The sequence below is a fragment of the Vulpes lagopus genome, chromosome 6 (genome assembly GCF_018345385.1).
Source record: "Vulpes lagopus strain Blue_001 chromosome 6, ASM1834538v1, whole genome shotgun sequence".
In the NCBI taxonomy this organism is placed as follows: domain Eukaryota; kingdom Metazoa; phylum Chordata; class Mammalia; order Carnivora; family Canidae; genus Vulpes; species Vulpes lagopus.
In genome coordinates this window covers 77170683-77195177 of record NC_054829.1, presented here as the reverse complement: position 1 = coordinate 77195177, position 24495 = coordinate 77170683, and the positions used below count along the sequence as shown (strand labels likewise).

At 39.9% G+C, this 24495-nt stretch overlaps 1 protein-coding gene across 3 annotated transcripts in view; it reads right to left on the bottom strand.

The window, feature by feature from the left end:
* The window catches only part of SEPTIN11 (septin 11), a 92772-nt gene that overhangs the window by 32058 nt on the left and 36219 nt on the right, over nt 1–24495 (bottom strand). For all 3 annotated transcript variants that reach the window (XM_041759099.1, XM_041759098.1, XM_041759097.1), the window contains exons 2-3: nt 14770–14884; nt 4472–4667 (exon numbers count right to left, since the gene is read on the bottom strand). In XM_041759099.1, the coding sequence (XP_041615033.1) occupies nt 4472–4667; nt 14770–14884 (311 nt within the window). The remainder of the gene's footprint in view (nt 1–4471; nt 4668–14769; nt 14885–24495) is intronic.

The window sequence follows — 24495 nt, the reverse complement described above, 5'->3', positions numbered from 1 at the left end:
CCAAAAATCACTATTCCTTGTGTTGAAGTCAGCCAGTAGTTTTGTATTCCCCTCATAATCCTTTAAACAAGGGGATCTGCACCTCTTATCTTATTATCTGTCATAATCCTTTAAACAAGAGGATCTGCACCTCTTCTCCTATTCCTTTCTACTTCTTATCTACATTCATGGTCATAAAGATAAGGGAGTTTAATCCCAATTTTGCCTTTTGCTAGTTTCCATTCTTAGGGAAAGGATACCCATTTATTTTCTGTTTGGCCAATTCCAACTTCTCTGGATTTTAGTCATACCCAGCAGAGGAAAGTGAAGGAGGGCAAATCAAACCTACTCCTTACATTGTCACATCATTTCCTTTTAAGGCATGGGGATAGTCCTTTTTACCCACAACTCATTTTTTTTCATATACCTCCAGCCACAGAATTCACAATAAAATACAGAGGTTGACCCTGAAACTGATGGAAAAATGTTTTATACAGTCTTTTCTATCCACCCCAGATACCCATTGCTCATTGCAAAAGAACCAGTGCCACTGTTCAGGGACCAACTCTCCATTTCATATATGGTCAGATACCTACCATTTATTTTTCTCTATCTTGCTGCAAGTCAACATTAGTTTTCCTTATCTTTCAACTCCCTCCATCAGAAAGCACAGTAAAACAGAAATTAAAGACCAAATGGTCCACTTCACTACCATTTTATAACTCTGATATAAAGATTTGGGGACTTTGAGGATTTCAATTATTTATGCTTTTCAGGGCTGATCATCATTACAGTTAGTGATACACCATTGACATTCTATCTCCCATCCCCCAAATGTGGGGCAAATCAATCATTCTATTTCCAGTTCTATGACAGACGTGATTTACTTTCTTCTCCAGACCCCTTCCCTTCTTCACTGAAGAGTACAGACAGCAAAACAAAGGAGCCCTTAAACCATGAAGAGTTAATCATGCTATTAAACATAACAGGAAATCTCACCAGATCGTTCTTCCTGCCTCCTTCTAGCTAGCCCAGTCCCAGGCAGATACTCATGCAGGAATGCTGACATGACTGAAGCTTACATAAACAAGGCAGGACATTCTTGAAGTCCTGTATTCATGGCAGAAAAGCTTGCCTCGTCCCCAAAGTAGTAAAAAATAATCATGGGTTTAGAGAAACAGCATATTGCTTCCCATATGGTTACGTATCAATGCAAAAATGCATAGCTCATTTCCAATTCTTTGATGGAAGCGAAGAGTCCAAAAAAATTTTTTTGAAACAATATTCATTTGGGTTTAGAGTCACAGTGTCAACAATACCTTCTGGGGCACAGAGTTCTAAATGCCATTTAAAGAGGTTATGCAACAGCTGTCAAGAAATTTCAGAAGAAAAAAAATATTTGGTATCTAGGTTAGGTTAATATCACACTTCCTCTCTTCTAAATCTCCTTGGAAACTATTATTTGACCCAAATGAGTCAGATAATTTCTTAAAGAGACCTCCAACTGCAAATATGAGAATTGGTATTGTAGTAGCCACTTGCTGTTCGGTGGTGGCCAGTGAAAACCACCAGGCTGAAGGACAATCCCCACCTGAGGAGAAGCAATTCAGTGGCAGTACCAAGGCAACGACTCTCAGTGGGAAGAGCACATGGAATCTTACCAGAAAGATACTGGAAGATGGTTCTCTCATTCCTGATGAAAGGATCCTGAAAAGGTGCAGTTAATGCCTTCCAATCAGGGAATGCACAAGCAGGACATCCTCCAACCCCAGGCGGGTCAGAGAGATGGAGATATGTCTTGCTCTGACTGCCCAATGACAGGGAACCCCTGGCTCTCCCCCTGACCCCCAGCTCCCATGAGGCATCTGTGCTGATTATTGGGCCAAGGCTTTCCTTCATCTCTTTCACTTGGCATCACAAACAACCTTCAGGCAGTAACCTCTCCATCATTCCTTGGTATTGAGGTAAATTAAGAGCAAAAGCCCAGCTGCAGAGTCTGAGCTTAGTTGGCCCCCACCCTGCACAATGTACAGATAGTTCATTTTGACCAGATGTGAAATTAAATCCTTTTCACTAAAAAAAAAAAAAAAAATCCTTTTCACTACATCTAACAATTGCTCCTGTTATTACAGGACAATGTTTATTGAAGAGCATTTAAATTGCTCTATAGATAAAATGGAGCTCAGTGCTCAGCTAGAGGATGAATTAAATATTTCTTCCTATTTACTATGGTGCTTATATATATATATATATATCAGGATAGTTTAAATATCTCTAGGCAATATACATTCTAGATAAAAATAGTTCAAGTTCCTCTTTATAACGGTTTTGAGGAAAAAAAATGTTTAAATAGAAAGAAAAAACCCTGGTACCAACAAAATTGCTGAGCCCTAAGCAGACACAACTTACTGATTTGGTGTTTTATTCCCATAATGTTGTCACTGCACTAAAATGTCTCTGGAAGCCCCCTTCTAGAATAATCTTTGGACCTGGGACAATTTAAATTTCTCTAAGTTCTTTTGAAAATGAATACAGTTTTTAAAGTAGTCATAAAATATTTGATGTTAAGAAAGATGAATAGGATAGGTGATCTCAAGAAGGAATGTGAACAGTATTTTGGGACTGAGGTTAACATATGGATTGAACACCAGGAAATTTTAAGATTAACAGCCTCCCTCAAATAAAGGCATCCTGCAACTCATAGACACAAGAGCCAAACCTACTTGGTTTTATAAATTGAGTATGTGTTTTATAAAAATGAAACCTCACTGTATTTTATAATTATATCTTCCAGTTTCTGTGAACCGGTATGTATGTATGTATTTTAAAGATTTATTTATTTATTTATTCATGAGAGACACATAGAGAGAGAGAGGCAGAAACACAGGCAGAGGGAGAAGCAGGCTCCATGCAGGAAGCCCGACGTGGGACTCGATCCCAGGACCCGAGGGTCACACCCTGAGCTGAAGGCAGACGCTCAACCACTGAGCCACCCAGGTATCCCTGTAAACCAAACCGGTTTATTTAATGAATGAATATATTAGACTGACTTACAGGTAGTAGCCTCTATCTACATACAAACTGCTGGAACAAACTTCTTAGAAATTGTTTTATTTCTTAAGCAGGTTAAACATGTTCTTTCTTCCACATAGCTAGTTTATTGTGTATATTACTTCATTAGCTTAACAAACCCTACTGGATAGAGAGGGAAAGTTCAATCTAGTTGACCTAAATCCTCATTAGGTTTCCTAACTGAAGAAACCACCATCATTCAGACTCAATTTGGCAATTCTGCACCCAGTGTGCTGCCCACTCCACTACCAGTGGCCTAGAGGAAGACCCAGACACTTCACAAAGGGACTCAAAATGCCTCACACCAAACACTAACATCAACAGCAAGATCCAGTCCCAGCTGGAAATCAAGATTTTTCCAACAGATCTTCCATAGAAATGTCTTCTTCACTTTGAAGTTTTTAGGAGCTAATACCAAAGACTTTAAAATCCAGGATGACCCTCCCTCATGACCACACCCAGGCCTTGCCTTTCACAGTGTCCTTCTCAGGCCTCTAAGAATAGGGCTGTACACAGTATCACACACTGGAAGAGACCTCAGATAACGTCTAGTGACATCCCCTTAAAGTGAGGTAAATTGCCACATCCAATAGCTTATCATTGGAATCCAGGCTATAACCCAGGTCTCCTAAATCCTGGGGTGAGGCTTCTTATGGAAGATTCCTCATCACCTCTCAGCTTTCATTCAAATCTGTAAGAATTTGGGGATTAAGTCAAATATCCCAATCTGCCACAAAGACTAAGAGAGTGTGGCAGATGCTCACTCCAAATTCCTTTCTTATTTTGCAGAGTTGCAAAAACCAAACAAAAACCACATTTCCCAGATTCTTGCAGCTAGTGTTCTAGATGTGGTTTAGTTTCTATCAAGCAGATGCAGCCATACGAGACCTGGAAGCAGGGAATGGCCAACACACAGTAGAGGCTACACACAGGCCACATTTGTTCTCCTTGCAAGTGATGCTAAAGGCATTTGGTGATTTGGGAGAGAAGTGGTAGAGGTTCTAGGGACGTCCCCCCAGCCCCCAGTGTCACAGGTACCAAGTTATATGAGGTGACTGGTGGTAGGGGCTTCTGCCAACTATCCTGTAGAGTTGCTGGGTGTTTCCCTAGATTGCTTTTCCTGTTGGGAAAGCCCCCCAATCCAGTTCCATGACTGTCCTGGAAAAATGCCATAAGCCAACTCATTCCTTCTAAGAAATCCCTTTTTTTCCTTACCCTAGCTGGAATCAACTATGATGTCTGGTTCTGACCTCAAAGAAGAACATTCTAAGAACATTTCTCAGAGAATAAGAATGTCTTATCTTCTAGGCAACAGAAGACCAGCCCCATAACTAGTGAACAATTTAGCCTTTGAATTTACCCAGGACAGATCCTGCTATCTCCTGATCGATTTACATCCCCATGAAATCCCAACATGTACCTGTCATCTTTATTTATCTGGTCTCCAAATCCCACAGTGTCAACGATGGTTAACTTCAGCCGTACATTGCTTTCCTGAAGCTCATAACTTCTGGCTTTTAACCGGACACCTGGTTCATTGTGAGTAGCTGGGTCACTTTCAAATTTCGTGTTGAATAAAGTGTCCATTAACGTGGATTTGCCGATGCCTGTCTCACCTACATGACCACAAGGGAGACATGAAAGAATGTGTCAATGCGTCTCAGACATCAGTTCAATTTATCAGGAATTTCTCATACTCATATTTGTAAACTTTTGTAAAAGTTTCACCAGAAATCCCACTACAAAAAGATAGTTCTTTGCATGTGTGATCTACCAAATACCTCTCTAAATATATTTTAATGAATTCCAGAAACCAATTAGCATAAAAGATCTTGCACTTATAGACTGAGATGCTCTTCTTAACCTCTATATAGAGAAAAAGAACCTTTCAGCTTGCCTTTGCATCTTGTATATTACAAAGACATAAACCATATCTCTTCCTCCCCTAATCATTGGTGTGTAAAATTACATTACTTTAAAAAAGTTTTCTGTTTCTGTTCCCAGCAAAAAAAAGACTAACCCTATGTTGTATTATCTGATACCATCTGACATTGTTGAAAAGAATTACATTTTTCAAAGCAACAAATAACAGCAATAATAACAAACCCAGCTAAAGCAACTGGGGGTTTTGTGGCATCCCCTGCAGCAAGGACTTCCAATGCATTATCACATTTAAATCCTACTACTATTCCCCATGAAATAGGTACTATTGTTTCCTCCATCTCACAGATGGGGCAGTAAGGCCTAGCTATGTTTAAGTAACTTGTCTAAAGTCACACTGTTATGTGGCAGAGCCAGGGTTTTCACCCAAGTTTGTGTGGTTCTAATACCTACACTCAAACAACACAGCATCCTAACTTTACTATTATAGAGAAAAGCCATGGCCTGATTTTCCAGTTATAGTTATGCATCTGTGTGACTGCTCCATGTTACTTCCATTTTTCTTTCCCTATTCAAGTGGAATGAAGATGGGAAACATTTATTAGATCGTTTTTCCAGTTTCAGGGTGATATCTGTAACAATGAAAGTACATGAGGTTAAACAACCTGCAACAATGGCCTTGTTATTTCACATCAGTAATTCAATCAGCATTTACTGAAGCCCTAATGTGCAAAAAAGAGTGGCAGGGACCTGGTACCACTACAGTAATCAAATGATAAGACCCAAATGTGCAACAACAAAGAACGTTAGCTAGACCTCCAAAATAGTGTCAAGCAAAACTCTCACTTAATCCTAAGTCTTATGTTGAACCAAAAGTAGCTGGCAATGAGAAAGAACCTACCCGTGTCGTTGGTGGTGGTGGCGGCGACTGAGTCTGACAGTATAAAGAGGGAGGCAGAAATCAAGAAACGTTATCCATGAGAAGGCTTTTGTTTTTCAAATCTGGAATATTTCCCAATTACATTTCTAGTTCAGTTTAAACATGCCAATATGTTGCAGCTCTTTCTATAAATCCAAATCCCATGATATTCCTCTTCTAAAGGGTTGCTACCAAGACTTTTAGGCTGGTGACAATTCTACAAGAGAAAGAAGGGCTCTGGGATTTGTAGCCTTAAAGCAACTGTCCCACTGCAATGACAGAATCCACTTACTAATGAGAGGGTCTCCAATACTCACTACTTTCAAACACATGCGAAAGTGAAGTAGGATGGAGCCTTTCTGGATTTGAGCTTTCTCTCCTTAGCAGCTTTATGTTTCTTACCACTGGCTACAATGATTCACTTACAGGATAAAAACTCTGTAAGTACATTTGCCTTATACTTTAACCTTTCCCAATAGACCCCTGATACATCTAAGATCAAAGAATGTCCTCCTTCATCAGGCTTCACCCAGCCATTGCCTCCCATGCGCCAAGCTCTGTGCCAAGTTCTGGGAATGCAGCAATGAGATAGCTTGGTGTGGTACTCTCCCACTGCTTAGAACCTGACCTGGAACATGACTGAATACCAGTCAGACTCTAATTTAGTACCCTGGAATGATAGTCTAAGTGTCTGCCATCTACATTCCTCTTATGAACAAGACCATACACTGTGACCTTGCTAGTGACCATGATAACTGGACCAGGGCTAGCCCCCTGACCAAAGGTACCTATAGCACCTGATCACTATGCTCTAAGAGAGTGCTCTATACTGGATAGTGACCTGTCCATCCAATCAGAACTTCTCTCTTTGGGAGATACACAATCCACACACAAAGCAATAGCATGGAAAAGATATACAGAGGGAAGTGAATGAGCAGAGACCTAGATGCAGAAAAGGCTGTAAGTAAATAGAAGATGTGTTGCTGATAATTAGTTGGAAATACAGGAGAAAGAGAGCTGATAGATACTGTAGAGCTTAGTATCTGAAATTTATTCATTAATATTTAAGTGTATACTATGTGACAATTACGGGTGCTGGAGACAAAATGGTAAATAAAAACAGACAACTGACACTGACTGAACTTCTGTAATGTCCCGAATGCTATTCCAGACTGCCACGAAGTCTGGATGTATAATGGTTCAGACTATTTCCTGTCTTCCTTACTTTCCTGAATATTCTTACAAAAGAGCCCATCAATAAAAGATACCTAAACCAGTCTCTGCTCCCTAATGTGATAGAGCATAACAGCTGATATCCATGATTCATGGCTTAACAGAATAACTTCCAGCAAAACAAAGTTACTGTGTAATGGATACAGAAACAAGTAGAGCTCTCACTCTTGGATACTTAGAATCTGGCAGGCAATTCAGTACTGAAGGCACTGGAGTCATTTTAAGTATCTGCTATGTGTGTAATTTTCACAAGTGCAGGAAAGTTCTTTTCCAGATTTACCCATTTTTCAGAACATGGACAAAGGAACAACAGCAGAACTACCTTATAAAGGTCTCTCCGAGGGCACCTGGCTGACTTAGTGGTTGAGCGTCTGCCTTTGGCTCAGGGCATGATCCCAGGGTCCTGGGATCGAGTCCTACATCGGGCTCTCTGTGGGGAGCATGCTTCTCCCTCTGGCTATGTTTCTGCTTCTCTCTGTAGGTCTCTCGTGAATAAATAAATAAAATCTTTTAAAAAGGGGGGGGGTCTCTTCACAAGGTTAAAGTTTCTCTCAGTATAAAGTGACCTATTTAACTTTCATTGCTTTCCCTAACAATAATGAAGACTTCAATTTACATGGTAAGGATTCTTTTTAAAAAAAAAAAAAAGATTTATTTATTTATTTATTTATGAGAGAGAGAGAGAGAGGCAGAGACACAGGAGGAGGGAGAAGCAGGCTCCATGCGGGGAGCCCGACGTGGGACTTGATCCCGGGACTCCAGGATCGCACCCTGGGCCAAAGGCAGGCACTAAACCGCTGAGCCACCCAGGGATCCCCTATGGTAAGGATTCTAAGTTACCTAGATAGGACTGAAATTACCAATTCATTTTACTAGGTTGAGAATTAGTTAAGCACATGTGAATCAGGAATATCATGCCCTTTTTTTTAAGGCAAGGTAATTTTAATTATCATTTACATTAAGGTGGAAATTATGAACAATTAGCATTCCAGGCACTACTTATAGCATGGGGTTAATCAATGGGTTGGAAAAACCACCATTCCTCTAAATTTCAGAGCGCTTTACTTTCCATTTCTATGCTCTGTGCTTCTAAGGGCCATAATTAGACACAGCTACTCTAGCAGCAGCGTGATTCACCAAAAGCAGTTGAGAAGGAAATGACAGATTTGGGAATAAAAGGAATTACAGAACTAGGGGAGTTTTGAGTGCATCAGTTTGTGAGGCCTCTCTCTCTATCCTCAGAAAGCAGGGCATCTTCTAGAATTTTGAGATACCCAAAAGAACAAAAATGCTTCATTCTAACTGAGTAACTAAAAGCCTACTGGGCATAGATTTGGATTCAAACCCAACAACCATAACAATATTTTGAGAAAACAAATGACTAACACCAACTTTGAAGCATTTCAGAACTCCCTAGCAGACTATCTGGCACAGACCAGACATTTATTAAAAGTTAATTGAAGGAAAAAATGATCATGGTGATAATTTATACTGAGATTTGCCATTTGGGTAGATTTTTCTGAGTTTGTTGTTTATTCTGTTATAAATACATCTGCCTAACATTCCGTTGTTCCAGTAGAGGTTTAGTCTTAAAGTGCTATCTGTGGCTTCTGTTTTTCTTCCTCCTGCCAATGCTGGTGAACATGACACCCACATCACAGTAGAAAGCAATGCTACCTCTTCCATTCTATTGTCAGGCTTATTTAAACCACAAGCTCTAAGCTGGACATTTAAAAAGAAGAAGAAAGAGTGGTGCCTGGGTGGCTGTCAGTTAAGTGTCTGCTTTCAGCTCAGGTCATGATCCCGGAGTCCTGGGATTGAGCCCCATGTCAGGCTCTCTGCTCAGCCCCTCATCCTCCTTTTACTCTCTCTCTTGCTCTCTCTCTCTCTCTCTCTCTCTCTCAAATAAATAAAAATCTTAAAACAAAAAGGAAGAAGAAGAAAGAAAAAGATAAAAAGACGCAGAAGGATTGTATTATTAATTAGAAGGTAACTATAGATTGATCAAAGAGCCAATCCATGATTCAGCATCTTTTACTGATTGCCAAGTCTGGCAACCTATATAATTATCCAAATAATTGTGCATGAAGGTCTGCCTGCCTCCTCTAAATATCCTAGATTTTATTTTTGGATGAAGGCAGATAATCAGAGAGCTATGTACCTAAGCTGTGTTGTTTTAACTCCTCTTCGGATCACCTTTGATGAAACAAGCTTTGGCTAATACCACCAGCCTACATGACAGACTTGAAAGAACAACATATGATGCTTGGCATTGCAGGGATTAACTTCAAGGATCTAGGGAATACTTGGGAATCTAGACCTGACTGTAGTGATATGTACCATATCTCTTCTGAAAATCCACAGGAGAGATTTTTATAGGTGAAACTATTTCATCTGGAGCAACTATTTTTACTTTGCAAATACTATAAACCTGTCATTGTTATGAACTTTTTTTTTTTAATTTTTTTTTATTATTTATTTATGATAGTCACACAGAGAGAGAGAGAGAGGCAGAGACACAGGCAGAGGGAGAAGCGGGCTCCACGCACCGGGAGCCCGACGTGGGACCCGATCCCGGGTCCCCAGGACCGCACCCTGGGCCAAAGGCAGGCGCCAAACCGCTGCGCCACCCAGGGATCCCTATGAACTTTTAACTTATGTTTGGCACATAATGTATGCTAAACAAGTATCTTTTGGATGAATGGATTCATTCTATGCTCTGACCACTGGCTGAGAGACAAATGTACCCCTGATAGAATTAACTGCTACAGACTGACTTGATAGCTTTGAGTTCTGATTCTATTCTTCGCTTCACTTTATTTTCTGGGGTTAATCTTATCTTTATTCATTTACTCATTCATTTCACTCTGTAAATCATTTCATATTCTTTCCTGGAAAAGCAAAATGGGATAAAAATGTAACCTGAAACTAATGTAACATTGTGTCTACTATACCCAAATTTAAAAAAAATTAATAGAATTCTTGAGAAAAAAAGATTTAAGTGTAAAATTCCAGTTTATGTTCACACTATAGTCTTGGCGAAAAAGGTCTTAAACTTGGGTGGTTTCTATTCCTCTTCTGTCATCCTCTCAAAAAACTATGGTTGGATTAAAAGAAAGATTTCCATTTCCAAGACATATTGTTAATTTACTACTATTGAACTCATTGCTCTTCAAAAGCAGGGATATTACAGTATTTTATCCATCTTTGTATATACACAAAGAACTTACATACTTCTGGATCAATGTTGAAACTTCACATAGAGCTAATGCCATTTTGAAGAACAAATAAGGTCTATAAATTTAAAATTATGGAGAAAGACAATAATTTAGATTCCCTAGAGAAATACAGCCTGGCTAAGAAAAAGGCTTTATTTAAATACAATTACAACTTTGGGGGTGATTTAGTATGTTGCAAGCAAGATGGAGAGGGGGGTGCTCTGAACTCCTGAGTGTTCTGGCACCCAATTTAACATGGAGAATTTTTTTCCCTGTTGACTGAACACTATTCCCTTCTTTATTATATTTCTTTACAGGATTCAATAGAGATGGGTTCTAATACCAGACACTTAATTCATGGCCTCTAAAGATACACTAAGCTCATGCCAGGATTAGTTTCTGCCCTGGTTTGTTTCCCCTTTTTGTAACCTAAAAGCTCCTGCCACAAAACAAAATTAAAATTCCAAGACTTTTTTGCTAAACATGATCAGTTTCCTTACTGGAATCATAACTCTTTTTTAAAATTCTCAATTCCTGGGGCACCTAGGTGGCTCAGTTGGTTAAGCATCTGCCTTCAATTCTGGTCATGATCCAGGGCCCTGGGATGGAGTCTCACATTGGGCTCCCTGCTCAGCAGGGGGCCTGCTTCTCCCTCTCCCTCTGCCTGCAGCTTCCCCTGCTTATGCTCTCTCTCTCTGTCAAATAAATAAAATCTTAAAAAATAAATAAAATTCTTGATTCTCTCCCATATTTATCACATGAAAATAATGATGCTATAAATACCACACATGTGCATACTGTGTTAAAAAAAATACGAATGGGGTGACAAGGTGAAAACAAAGTACCATGGATATGCCTCAATTAAATGACACCTACTCCTCTAAGTGGCTGTCAAAATATTTTGATCAAGTAGAATACTTTTTCATAGACTCTTACTTTAAAAATAGACGGACCATTAATTGGCAGTGAGAATTGTTTTTTTATACAGATATTTTGCTGTAAAATATTTGTGACAACAGGATTTGATGTGTTCTACCGTCTGTGGATAAGTATGCTTAATACTTGATGCTGACACCCCTGTGTCCCTTGCTGGCTCCAACCAAAGGGTTCCAAAGAGTCAGGGAAAAGAATCTGGACAGCTAGATACTGGCATGGAAAGACAGCCAGGACTTGCTGTGGAGTTTTTAAAAAAAAAAAAAAAAAAAAAAAAGAAGGTGCAGAAGAATATGAACAGCATGATCTCATCTGTGTAAAACCAAAACATAAAAGTACTTCTATAATTGTGAGGGAGCTGTTCATCTCTGTCCAGTGTGTGTCTCTCCTATGCCCAATCTTTCTGATCATGCCTTCTTTATCACAGGGAACCTCTTGTGTTTTGCAGTGGACTAACCCATTATCCCACCCTGAGTGGGCATATAACTCAGGCCTGCTCAATCATAGATGTCCTGTGTCTGTTCAGCGAGACTTGTCAGGAACAGCTGCTGCTTTCCTGCACTGCTAAGCCAGCAACAACCGCTGGAAGCCATACTAGCCCTACAAAGAAAAAGCCTGAGCATGAAGCCAAGCAGAAGCAAGTAGGATCAAGAACCAGAGACACAGCCTCGAAAACACTCTGTGAATCCCTAGAGCCAGCTGTTCTTAATTACATGATTCAATATATCACTTTTTTAGTGTGTTTTGGAATTGCAGAGGCCTCTTAATGGGGTTTAAACTGGATTTCTGGAATGCTCTGTCGAAATTTTCCAAATACAAAAACCATCAGAGAGAAATACAACACTGCTGGCCTTGAAGATGGAGGAAAGGGTCTGTGAGCTAAAGATCCAGGTAGCCTCTAGAAGCTGGCAACAAAAAGGAAACGTCATTCCCCTAGAGATTCTAGAAACAAACTCAGCCCTGAGGATGCCTTAATTTTAGCCTGGTAAGACACATATGGAACTTCTACAGAACCATAAAATAAGTCAGTGTTGTTTTAAGCCACCAAAAATCATTTTAAAGTACATAAAAATGTAGAAGATTTCTAGAAGGATTCTACAGTGCTACCTCTATGGAATGGAAATGAGGGCAGGAGGGGGAAGGGGGTAGAGAAGAGCTTACAATATTTTAAACAACAAATTTGTATTATTTTAATTAGATTAAAACATTAATTTTAGCAGATCCTGGGTGGCTCAGTGGTTTAGCGCCTGCCATTGGCATAGGGCATGATCCTGGAGTCCCAGGATTGAGTCCCATGTTGGGCTCCCTGCATGGAGCCTGCTTCTCCCCCTGCCTGTGTCTCTGTCTCTCTCTCTCTCTCTCTCTCTCTCTCTGTGTGTGTCTCTCATGAATAAATAAATAAATAATCTTTTTTTTTTTTTAATTTTATTTATTTATGATAGGCACACAGTGAGAGAGAGAGAGAGGCAGAGACATAGGCAGAGGGAGAAGCAGGCTCCATGCACCGGGAGCCCGACGTGGGATTCGATCCCGGGTCTCCAGGATCGCGCCCTGGGCCAAAGGCAGGCGCCAAACCGCTGCGCCACCCAGGGATCCCAATAATCTTTTTTTTAATTTAATTTTAAGCATGTTTAAGAAGGACCCCAGAATAAAAATCTAAAAATCTTAGGTATATCACCTACCCAGGAGAGTCAGAACAGCAGCCACTTTACAAATCCATTGGGGCAGTATGGATATAGCACGTGATAAATTCCAACTAGCATTATAATTGTGCTACTTAACACACAGGGTCAGCCAATGAACCAATACACCCCACTGCACACCACACACTGGGTCAAACCACGTCCTTCCAGCAAGCCCAATCCCACTGAAAGGCTTTATCCTACTTGCAGGAGCTGGGACATAACTCTCACATGTATTCTTAAAGCTGATTTTGGAGACAGAACTGGTAGAAGCAGGGAAGAGAAGCCAGAATAGTAATTGGCCTATAATTTAGCACACTTTTAAATAGAAAATCAACAAATTGCCAACAAATTGCTATGCTAATGAAGAATTGCCCTGCTCTGCAATGAGCATTTACCCTAAGAGAAAAGACAACTCATTTATGCCACTCTGTAGAACTAGCTGCCATTCAGGAGCTCCCCTGCTGAATCTTAAACAGCTTTGTGTAGGGAAAAGGGGAATGCACGACAGCTGGCTGCTTTGGTCATGTTTCTCTCCAGTTATTCTCATCCAGTGCTTAAGACATAATGTCACAGTGTGAGCTGGTCTAGAGTACAAGTCAGTTGTGGCTTTCTACAAATGAACACCCAGTACAAGAGCTACATTTAATATGTTCAAGTTTTTTGAAAAAGAAGATATCTGTCCCTTCCCCTAATAACTAACAAACTTTTTAAATGATGGTTCTTATATGCAATGCATGCCTTTTTAAAAGTCCCTTCATTTTACTTGGACAAGAGAAATAAGTCTGGTAAATTCTGCCAAGCTTAGGGGAAGGATGGTCTACATGGCTTTGTATGGAATTTCTTCTGGTCTATCTCAGAGTGATGTCTCAGAAATATACACCCAGGGGACAATGGCAACAAAACAATGCAGCTCAAACCACTTCACTGCTCTACAACCTGGCCATTTATCAGGAGTGACAGTGAAGGAAAGACCATTATCTCTTCCAGGGGCATTTCTGCTTCAAATAGAGTTATACTTCTATTTTCCTCGTTTTTTCCTACCTTCCTTTGTATCTTTCCTTCTCTTCATTTAAAAACAATATGGCTGGAGGGAAGAAAAACACCAAGGCCAGAGGCTTAATCTAATGTACATGTACAAGATATGAATCAAACATATTGAGGAGACAGATAAATCAAGTCTCTTGGTTTTTTTCCCGTTTATCTGCCAGGAATAGACCAAGATCAATTTTAGATTCCAATTTAAAGACAAAAGTTTGATTTGATAATTTGGGCATAAAACTTATTTCAAATATAAAATAGAATTTTAAATTCTTTCACTCTAAAAAACAAAAATGTAAATATCAAGTTTATTAAGGAAGTTAGAGTCATTTCAAGTTTTATTTACATTAGGTAATATATCTTTAAAAAACACTTCAATAGAGGTTACTATTGCCCTGTAGTCAGAGACCCTACAAATAAATTCTAAAAATGTTTTTGCATGATCTTACTATGCATGTTCATATCAGCTCCTTCTTTCAACTTCCAATAGTCCAGTTGAGATCTAAGTCCCTTCCCCTACCAAAAATTAAAGTAAGTTTTAATTAACAATATTGAACTGACCATTTGACTATGTGGCACAAATAAAAATAACAATTTGAGTAACATCAGGAAGCTTATGAAACATTTACCAAATATAAGTCTCAATCTTTGTAACTGTGTGACACATATAAGTGTGTTATTGCCCTACTTTACTAATGAAGAGAATAAAAATATCATTCCCCTATTTCCCCAAAATGTGCCCCTCTGACAGTCACCTGCCAACATCTAAGGATCAGACTTCTTGCTCAGCAGCAAAAGATGAGTCACTTACCAACACACAGGATGTTGAAACAGAATCCTTGAGAAGTAGACTTATTGACCAGCTGGTCAGGGAGACTGTCAAATCCAACATGTCCAGAAAGGGACAGGTTTCGAAGCTCTTCATTCTGTAATTTCAAAGGTGAAATATTTGAGAATTCAGGAACTATGCCACCTGGGTTACCACATGTTGTTAGGTATTACCCTCTCCCTCCCTCTTTTCTTGACCTGCACGAGAAAGAAGATTCCTTCTGTACCCACATCCTCCTTGGCTTCTACGCATCTGAAAGAACTAAAAATTCCAAAGCCCTGCTCTTTTCACAAAACCACACTGACTCCCAAAGCAGACTCTCTCCCAAGGTATCTCACTTCTGGTTACAAGTGTACTGGTCCAGGGAATTATGAGCTTCTAGAGGTGGCTATTTCAGATATGCATTAAGTGACATAAAAACAACCGTGTTGATGACTTCAAGAATTCAAAAAGAACTTTCAATTTCCTTTCAACCCAGGGTGAAAAATAAATAACACTCTTTCAGATAAAGAAAGGGATTTTGAGACCCTCAGGGAAGAGGATACATACTCGTTACAATTATAAAAATTGTGTAACCACCACAACCAACATATTAAAAACTACTCAGCACCTGAATTGGTCTCAACTCCACCATTAACTGTATAGGCTTTTCTTTGCGTTTCCCTGCAGAGCACCCAACACAGGCTCTGCACTTGCTGGGCCTTCTCAGAGTTTACTGAAGGAGACTGGGGTAAGGTAATCATCACATACTTAAAAAGTTGGGTGATTTATGTTATTTTATAATGGCACTGACTACCTCCATGACTTTGAATGCATCTCGTACGTATTGGAGGTAATCTGTGAAAACCTTCTTTCCCAAGAAAACAGAGGTCATGGTATGGTTTGGGATTCCAGAAACTAGATATTGAAAGCCTCCTTGAAAAAAAGACTCTTGGTGTTCTTTCTGGCTCTGTTACCAATGATCCTTATATGCAAAAACTGAAGTTTGAGTGAGAAAATGAGCCTCAAAACCCTATTTAAAAAGAAAAAAAGAAAAAAGAAAAAAAGCTTTGCACAGGATCATTGATATTTTTAAAAAGACTGGTTCATTATTCTTCTATTTGTTACATAATGATGACAGTGATTTCTTTTAATAATCAAGGGCTGAGACTCCATTTCCACGTAACTACATAGGCAGAGAAATAGGACTCCCTAAATATAATGTTTTTAAAGGAATGTTTTATGAACAATATAATGGCTAAGGTCCTTGCTGCTCTAAAATTCTAATTCTGTGAAATAAAACTAAAAATCAGCACACTGCCTTAATACCATGGTGGCAGCTGCAGGTTTGAGGTCAAAGGGGCAGAGAGCAGATGCCTAGTCTATGAATAGTTTCCTTGAAACCTGCCAACACTGAATAGGAGACTCAAGAGTAGGCACTCTTCCTTGAACAGGATGGCATGGTTGACAGCTCCACAAGCAGCTTTCATAGCAGGCCCCTGGGCAGGAGGCCCAGTAGCTGGCCAGGCCTCCTCACACTACCACATGGACCTAATTCTACCACCTGCCCCTTCCCCTTCCATACCTCAAAGGTTCAGACGCAGGTATTTTTAGGCTGTTTACCACATCCTTCAAGATGTGGGGGAGGAGGATTTGAAATGAGTCTGGGTTATATTTAGAACTCTTTCCGCCACAACTGCGCAGTAGCTATTGTGCATCAGGCTGGGAGATGCCACCACACCAGCCTTTGTTTGAGTTGTACCTCTGACCTGAACAGTCAGTGAATGGCCTGAAAGGAGGCAAGACAGGGAATAACCATCTTCCTATGCTCCCCCTCATTCCCACCACAACAGTTCATTTCCGGGGATGGGAGGGGAGTGGATTATTACTGTAGATTCCACATTGTTGGGTTTTTAGATTCAGATAGATATCCACCCATAAGCCAATCCTGGGAAAGAATCAGAGTTAGTAATTATAGCTCTCATACCAGAACCCCATGCACAGCATCTCATATTCTCACCATTTCCAAAACACGAGAAACCACCCACACACCCACTGAATATTTTTATATCCACTGAAAACCACATACAAAATGAAGGGTTATAAAACAGTTTGGTCTTGAAATTTTTTTAATTTAAATTTATTTCTTCAGAGTCTGTCTTCTGACTTTGTAATACAAAATATGTAAATTTTATATGGCCATTTTAAAATTCCATAATTGGAGCTTAATTCTCTGCCCAATATTAAAGTAACTTGGAGGGTTACTGGCCATCAGTATGTGACTGGAAAAAGGGAAGTAGGAAGTTCCTCCTGTGGTTCATGAGCAGGCTTAAAACCTGGGAAGTGCTGTAGGAAAAGCAAAGGAGAGGCTCTAAGCCACACAATATAGCAGCTGAATTCCTATGCTCCAGGATTTTGTCACCATGTTTACTGCTTCTTGCCTTAGCTGTCTCTCCCCAAGAAGTATAGGATCTCTTTGAAGTCTATGGGTATGGTCTTTAGGAATTTCATCTATTTTCATGTCCTTAACCACTACTACACATCTGGAAATGACTCTCAGCTTTTTATCTCTAATACTCAACTTTTTGCCTGAGTTCTAGCTCTGAATTTCTATGAAAGGGATGGTTCTCTTGGGTTGTCCCATCTCAAACTGCTGTTCATGAAACCAAAATCTATATATTTCTCTATCCCAAACCTTATTTACTGTTAATGGCACTTAATTATGCTTGAGAGCCTCCTACTCCTTTCATAAATTCCACAGTGTTATCAAGACCACATCCTCTTCCTCTTTATTCCTACTAACTCAACCACCTTCCAGCTGGTCCCCTTACCTCCACCCCATTCCCTCTAATCTTTCCTCTCTCTACTTTGCTGCAAAAGGGACCTCTGAACTCAAAGGCCCCCAATCCAAACTCCTTGGCCTGCCATCTCAGGGCCTCCATGAGCTAATCCCAAATCTCCGACCTAATCTCTCACTTCTCCCCATAGGACACCTTACACTGCAGCTAACGTGAATTACTATTCCTGAGACAACCACACATTTCTCCCCATCAGAGTTTATTCACATCATTTCCTCTATCTGGGAAGACCTTATAGCCAATGTTTTCATGTCCAAATCTTTCAGATACCACTGAAATTTGATCTCTAACATTATCTTTACTATTAAATCTCAGAGGGAATTTCAATAAACATTCCCCTTAACAATGAAAGGAAAATAATGACTGGATAAAGATGGGTCACGTCATTTGGTATTCCATGACCATCATAATAGCTAATGTTTATTGACCATTTCCAGTGTCCCAGAAAAGCCTTAATAATGAACTAATTTATCTTAACAATTCTGTAAGATGGTTACTATTATTACCCAACCTCAACTTTAGATGAGAAAACAGAGACACAGAAGTTTAGTTACTTGTCAAAAGTCACACAGCTAGTAAGCTGAGGGGCTGAAATCTGAGCCCACAAGTCAGGTTCTAGAATCCGGAGGGCTTGCACTTAGTCACTGGTATGGCAGGATGACCTACTAAATTCTCAGATAGTCCCAGACAATATAAATGGTTTTAGCTGCTATTAAAATCCAATATGTTAAAAAAAAATCCAATATGTTAAAGTAGGAAAAAAATTCTTGGAAGTTATAATTCTTTGGCAGCCATGAGAGAGAGAAGTCGAGAATTAGAATTGGCAAAGTAGCTCTAAATATATTTTCACTGGTCCTGGCAATGCCAAGGCCAGTCTTTGATTTTTGCAGCCATAGCACATGAAGCCAGTACTGTAAGGCTTAGTTTTGACCATTCTTTAAATGAAAGTACCAACACAGAGCCACCAAGTAAGTAACTCAAGACCTTAATTGATTTAGTCCTCCATTTGCTATCTACAGAGGGATTTGTACTTACATTTTTATGCCCACTCCATCTTGAAATGGGTTGTGATTAATTCTATGGTATAGAATAATTTAACAATTTCATTTTTCTCTTTTCAGGTCACCTCCACATGGACACAATTATTTATTTGCTCATTCAAAAATACTGCTCAAAGCACTAAGGGAACAGATATTTTTTGTTATTCATTGATAAACACTCTTCCTTTTTTTTTTCTAAAGATTTTTTAAATTTATTTATTCATGACAGACACACAGAGAGAGGCAGAGACACAAGCAGGCTTCATGAAGGGACCCTGACGTGGGACCCGATCCCGGGTCTCCAGAATCACACCCTGGGCTGAAGGCGGCGCTAACCACTGAGCAACCCGGGCTGCCCTCTTCCTGCTCTTAAAAGGTTTTCCAAAAAAAAAAGGTTTTCCATTTAGGGGTACTTGGGTGGTTCAGTTGGTTAAGCTGTTGACTCTTGATTTCAGCTCAGGTCCTAGGATCAAACTCCCACATCAGGCTCTGTGCTCAGCAGGGAGCCTGCTTGAGGATTCTCTCTCTCTCTCTCTCTCTCTCACACTCTCTCTCTCTCTCTCTCTCTCTCTCTCTCCGCCCCCTCCCTCCACTTTTGCACTCACATGCTCTCTCTCTAATAGATAAATATATCTTATGGGACAGGGGGAGCAGAGGGAGGAGAGAAGCAGACCCCATGCTCTGCACAGATCCCAATTTGGAGCTTGATCTCAGGACTGAGAACCCCAGCCAGAACCAAGAGTCAGACCCTTAACCAACTGTGCCACCCAGGTGCCTCTAAAATAAATTTTAAAAAATTAAAAAAAAAAAAGAGGTTTCCCATGTAGCAGTAGAGACAGGACATCAATTAATAATACCACTAAGGATGAAAGTGATAAACACCATAACTTTATGGTTAGTATGAGGAGAGAAGTAGCTTTTGGCTAGGGAAATTCAAGGAACACCTTTTGGAGGCCAGAGCTCCCCAACTCTACCAGGGGAACAAAAGTCCAGCTTGCAGAAGCCTCCTAGATAAATGCTGTCTATGCACAACAGGTCACTTTACTAGGAATGTATACTCTGAAGTTTATAATTGACAAGTTTTTTCAGAATATGCCCTGGCTAAATTCATTATTAAAATAATTATAAAGTAAATTATTTAAGAATGTGTGCCAACACCTACATTCTGAGTGCTGCTTTAAAATAAGTTTCACAGGGTCACCAGGGTGGCTCAGTGAGCTGGGCATCTGACTCTGGATTTCAGCTCAGGTCATGATCTCGGGGTCATGAGATTAAAGCCCTGCATTGGGCTCAACACTGGGCATGGAGTCTGCTTGGGATTCACTCTCTTTCTCAGCCCTTACCCGCCCCCCACCTATGTATACTCTCTATCTCAAAATAAATAAAATAATAAAATAAAGTAAAATAAAATAATAAATTCCACAATTCCAACTCTTGCTTAACCAGGAACAGTATGGCACAGGGTTTGGAGTAAGACAGCCATGGATTTGAATCCCAGCTTTGCTTCCTACTTTTCTTAGTCTCTGATGGAGCACTTGGCAGGGTGGTTGGGAGGAGTTAAGGAATAAGTATGATAGTGCCTGGCACTTAACAGGTCCTCAGGAAACCTGAGTTTCCTTTCCCTAATTAGGTGGGAAGAAGAGATAACTGATTTTCAAATCTGAAATGAGACAGCTCTGCACTACTGCTGGGCAAGCCAGGAGAAGCTGCTGATCAGCAAAACCCTCAGAACTAATCAAGAAAGAAAAATCACAAAGGGAAGAACAGAATGAACAAAAAGGAAGCAGAGGAGAGAGACAGGATCTAGGCAGGAAGAAAACTCACCTCAACCTGGAGAACCATTTACAGAGCTGAGGGAAAAGCCATAGAATCACATTCCTATTTGCTGGCATCAACATCCTCCACTGCTGGAAACCATTCTGGAGTCCCCTCTTCACTTTTCCCTTTATTTTAATCCAGCCCAGAAGCCTCCTGAAATTAACTGGATGTGCCCAGATGGGTTCTATTCACTGCATTCAAAGTGAAATGATATCCCCTTTCCTTGCTTTTAAAACTGAGGACTTGGGATCTCTGTGTGGCTCAGGCATTTAGCGCCTCCTTTCAGCCCAGGACATGATCCCGGACTCCCGGGATCGAGTCTCACAAGGGGCTCCCTGCATGGAGCCTGCTTCTCCCTCTGCCTGTGTCTCTGCCTCTCCATCTGTGTCTCTCATGAATAAATAAATAAAATCTTTAAAAACAAAACAAAACTGAAGACTTCAGGAGGTGTAGGTAGGTCATCTATGGCTGCTGATCCTTATCAGCCAGCGGAAGCGGGGTGCATGTTACCAAGATGATATATGTTTTAATGTATGTTGCAAACAATTAGACTTGATTTTTACCTTTACAAGTAGATATTACCATTTAAATTTAGAAAGATCTCACCCATTTAAAATGATATATTTTTTAAATTTAAGCAATAATGTTATACATTCACTTAGCTGGAGATTTTGTTGACAAGAAGTGGCAATTACATTCTTCTCAAAGCCTCATTTTATAGATAGTAAGTTATATTGACCCAAGTCAAACCCTGGGCTTCTATTTTCTCATTGGTAAATGAGATTTAATCAAATGGCCTCTAGGCAAAGTCTTCGGTTATAATGCTAATTCCAAGGTTTCTTGAATCTGGAAGTCACAGATACATAAATCCAATTCTTGAATCTGGAAGTCACAGATACATAAATCCAATTCTTAAAGACAGCCAACAGGAGGTGAAAAATTCCTGGTAGTATATTTTCTTTAGCCAGATCAAGACAGCTCAATTTTTAAATGACACTTGAAAGTGAGTTTTTATGGGTTATCCTAGGAAACTCCAAACGTAATAGAAATCTGTGTGTATGCCTCTGTTTTCCAGCTTAACTTTTCATTTTTGCTTAACTCTAATGACTTAAAAAAGTCCATCCTTTACAACTGCCTTGCTTTAAAACATTTTTTCCTTCAGCTGTATCTGCAGTCTTCCACAAGATTTTTGAAAAGTGGATTTATAGCCTTGAAACAAACAGGAAATAACACTTCTATGTAAGTGTTAATCATCCATGTTCAAGAAAAAAAAGTAAATTTTCATGCTCTCATTCACTCATCAAATATTTATTGAGTACCAATGTGTGCTAGATACTGTGCTAAATGGTAAGGAAGTGATGGTGAGAAAATAAAGCATCCCTAACTCATGGACCACTCACAGACCATATAGTCTAATGGGGCACATCGATGTTAATCAAATAGTCACAATATACAATCATAAGGGATCCAAAAGTACAGGATGCAATGCATCCTTACAACTCATGTGACTGGCTGTGTCATTTTTCCAGTGAATCCACCAGCCTGCAGTAGTAAAAACAGTATTAGTCTGTAGCATTGTTGGATATTAATTCAGTAGACGGTCCTTAGATAATTGATGTGCAAGTTTCATGCATTCAAATGAAAACAAAGAGTCTTTCTGACCACCACTGCCTGATGGGAAGAGGTAGAAAAGATTGAGACTCAAGTCTTAAGAAAATGAATGTCCGGGGATCCCTGGGTGGCGCAGCGGTTTGGCGCCTGCCTTTGGCCCAGGGCGCGATCCTGGAGACCCGGGATCGAATCCCACGTCGGGCTCCCGGTGCATGGAGCCTGCTTCTCCCTCCGCCTGTGTCTCTGCCTCTCTCTCTCTCTCTCTGTATGACTATCATAAATAAATAATAAAAAAAAAAATTTAAAAAAAAGAAAATGTCCAATTTTGAATGACATGCTCCCTTTGCTCTCTTTCTTCCCCTACCTCCATAAAGAAGATGCCCACTTGGAGAAAAGAGGAGGTACATGTCCCTTCTTCATCTTAGGTAGATGTTTTGAGGTCCTGTTTCAGTGTACCGATAGATGCCACCTACCTGAAGATAGGCAGAGAAGAATATGCTATTCCTTACATGAAATCCTTGACTGAACACCAGCCAATATTAGAGAAATCCTGGCCTCACAAGAAGTTTTACCCAAGTGCCTGATGGGTCATTTTCATAAATACACACTCTTATCTAACTACATTTTAGAGATTTAGAAATGGTTTCATATTCTCTTTTAAAGAAAGAAAAGTTGGTGGGAAGATGGGAAACGCCCTTAGTTCCCATGCAAAAGGGAAAACATTGGAATGCTAAATATCCCAAACCACAACTATGAAGTCCACATGGGGATGTTTTCAAAGCTAGGCATTGCTGGGGTAATTTCCATAATATAAAATGTCTGAAGCATCTCATTACCAGTGAGGATCGCGTTCTTTAAGGATGACCTAGAAAACATTTATGATTCTGCTTGTCATCTATACCATGAAATCTCAAGGTCAGAGCCAAGAAAACCACCAAGGAAATTGTCTCACACAAGCAAGCAGCAGAACAGAGAAAGCCAGGAAGAAGAGGGAACAGGAGGAAAACCATAAGAGGAAAGAACTTGAATGCAACCCAGCTAGGAATGGTGACTAAGAAGGAGTATCCAAGGGCCAGGCCCCAACTCAGCCAGCCAGGTAGAAAGATCAGCTCTGACCAACAAACCCAGGGAGCCACCCTTGAAAACACCACCAAATAACCAGAAAAGATCTGGATTAAAATTGAATAATTGCCTTAATTTCAAGTGTGATTTCAAAGTAAGTCTCTCCAAAAGACTACCAGAGAAGGAACGCATTTTGTTTCTCCAGATTCTTGCAAAATTCATGTGTAGGGGTTTTCTTTGGGAAATGTGTATGACTATAGGGGAATTTTACTTTCTGAGTCTTATAGTTCTATATTTGAATTATTGCAAAACACCTTTTAAACAAAATAAAAGATTTTAAACATCAGGGAATGCTAAAAATAGTAACAAATAATAAAAATCTTTTTAAAGGAAGTAATGCTGTAATTTTTATTGCAGCTAATAGATGGATGATAGGATAAAATATACAAGTATCTATTTTTTTCTCAGAACCAAACCACACTGAAAGTGATAAAAGTGAGCAGAAAGGTAGAACAATGCAGTGGAAACTGCTTGATGGGTGAAGTCAGAGGACTCAGGGCAACTCTGCCATTGTTTAGCTGTGTGACCTAGGGTAAGTCATTTAACATTTCAGCCTCAGTCCTGTCAACTTTAAGATAAAGTACTTTACAGGGATATTGCAAGAATTAACATAATTCGCTATCCTCAGCTCAGTTTACACACTTTTCTCAGGTGACTTCTTCCTTGCCCACTTTAGTGACCTTCCATAGGCTAATAACTGCCCAGTCATAACTTGGAGCCCCTCTTCCCTCCTGCGCAACCATGGTCTTCACTATGCCAACATCTCCTAAGTGGAACTCATCCTATTCCCCATTCTCAAATTTAATCTGTCCTCCCTCACTTTTTCTTTTATCAAATGGCAACATCTAGTTCAAGGTATCAGAGAGTCCCCTAGAATAACATCAATTAGCATACGTATTGCTAACCTTGATTTTAAAAATGTGCATAAATTTATAGGCTTCCACCCTCTTGCAGGGAAAAAAAAAAAGTCCACTGTATAAATCATTAAATGCCTGCTGGCCTCTGAATTCTACAGTCAAGGCTTCTCGAGGACATCTGTACCAAGCTGGCTTTTCTCCTCTGTGCCCAGATGTAACAAACACCTACCGTGCCTTTTTTAGCCAAATCTTTCCCACCCAACCCTTTAACAGACTGAATCCAGTCTATCAGTTGATTCATTACTTGGATAGTCCCCTTCTCCTAAAACTACCCCCATTAGACTTCACCAAAATTTATATCTGTGTGACATTTTACACAATCATATTCTCCAATGGCCTCATTTTCAGATAAGGAGGCAGGTG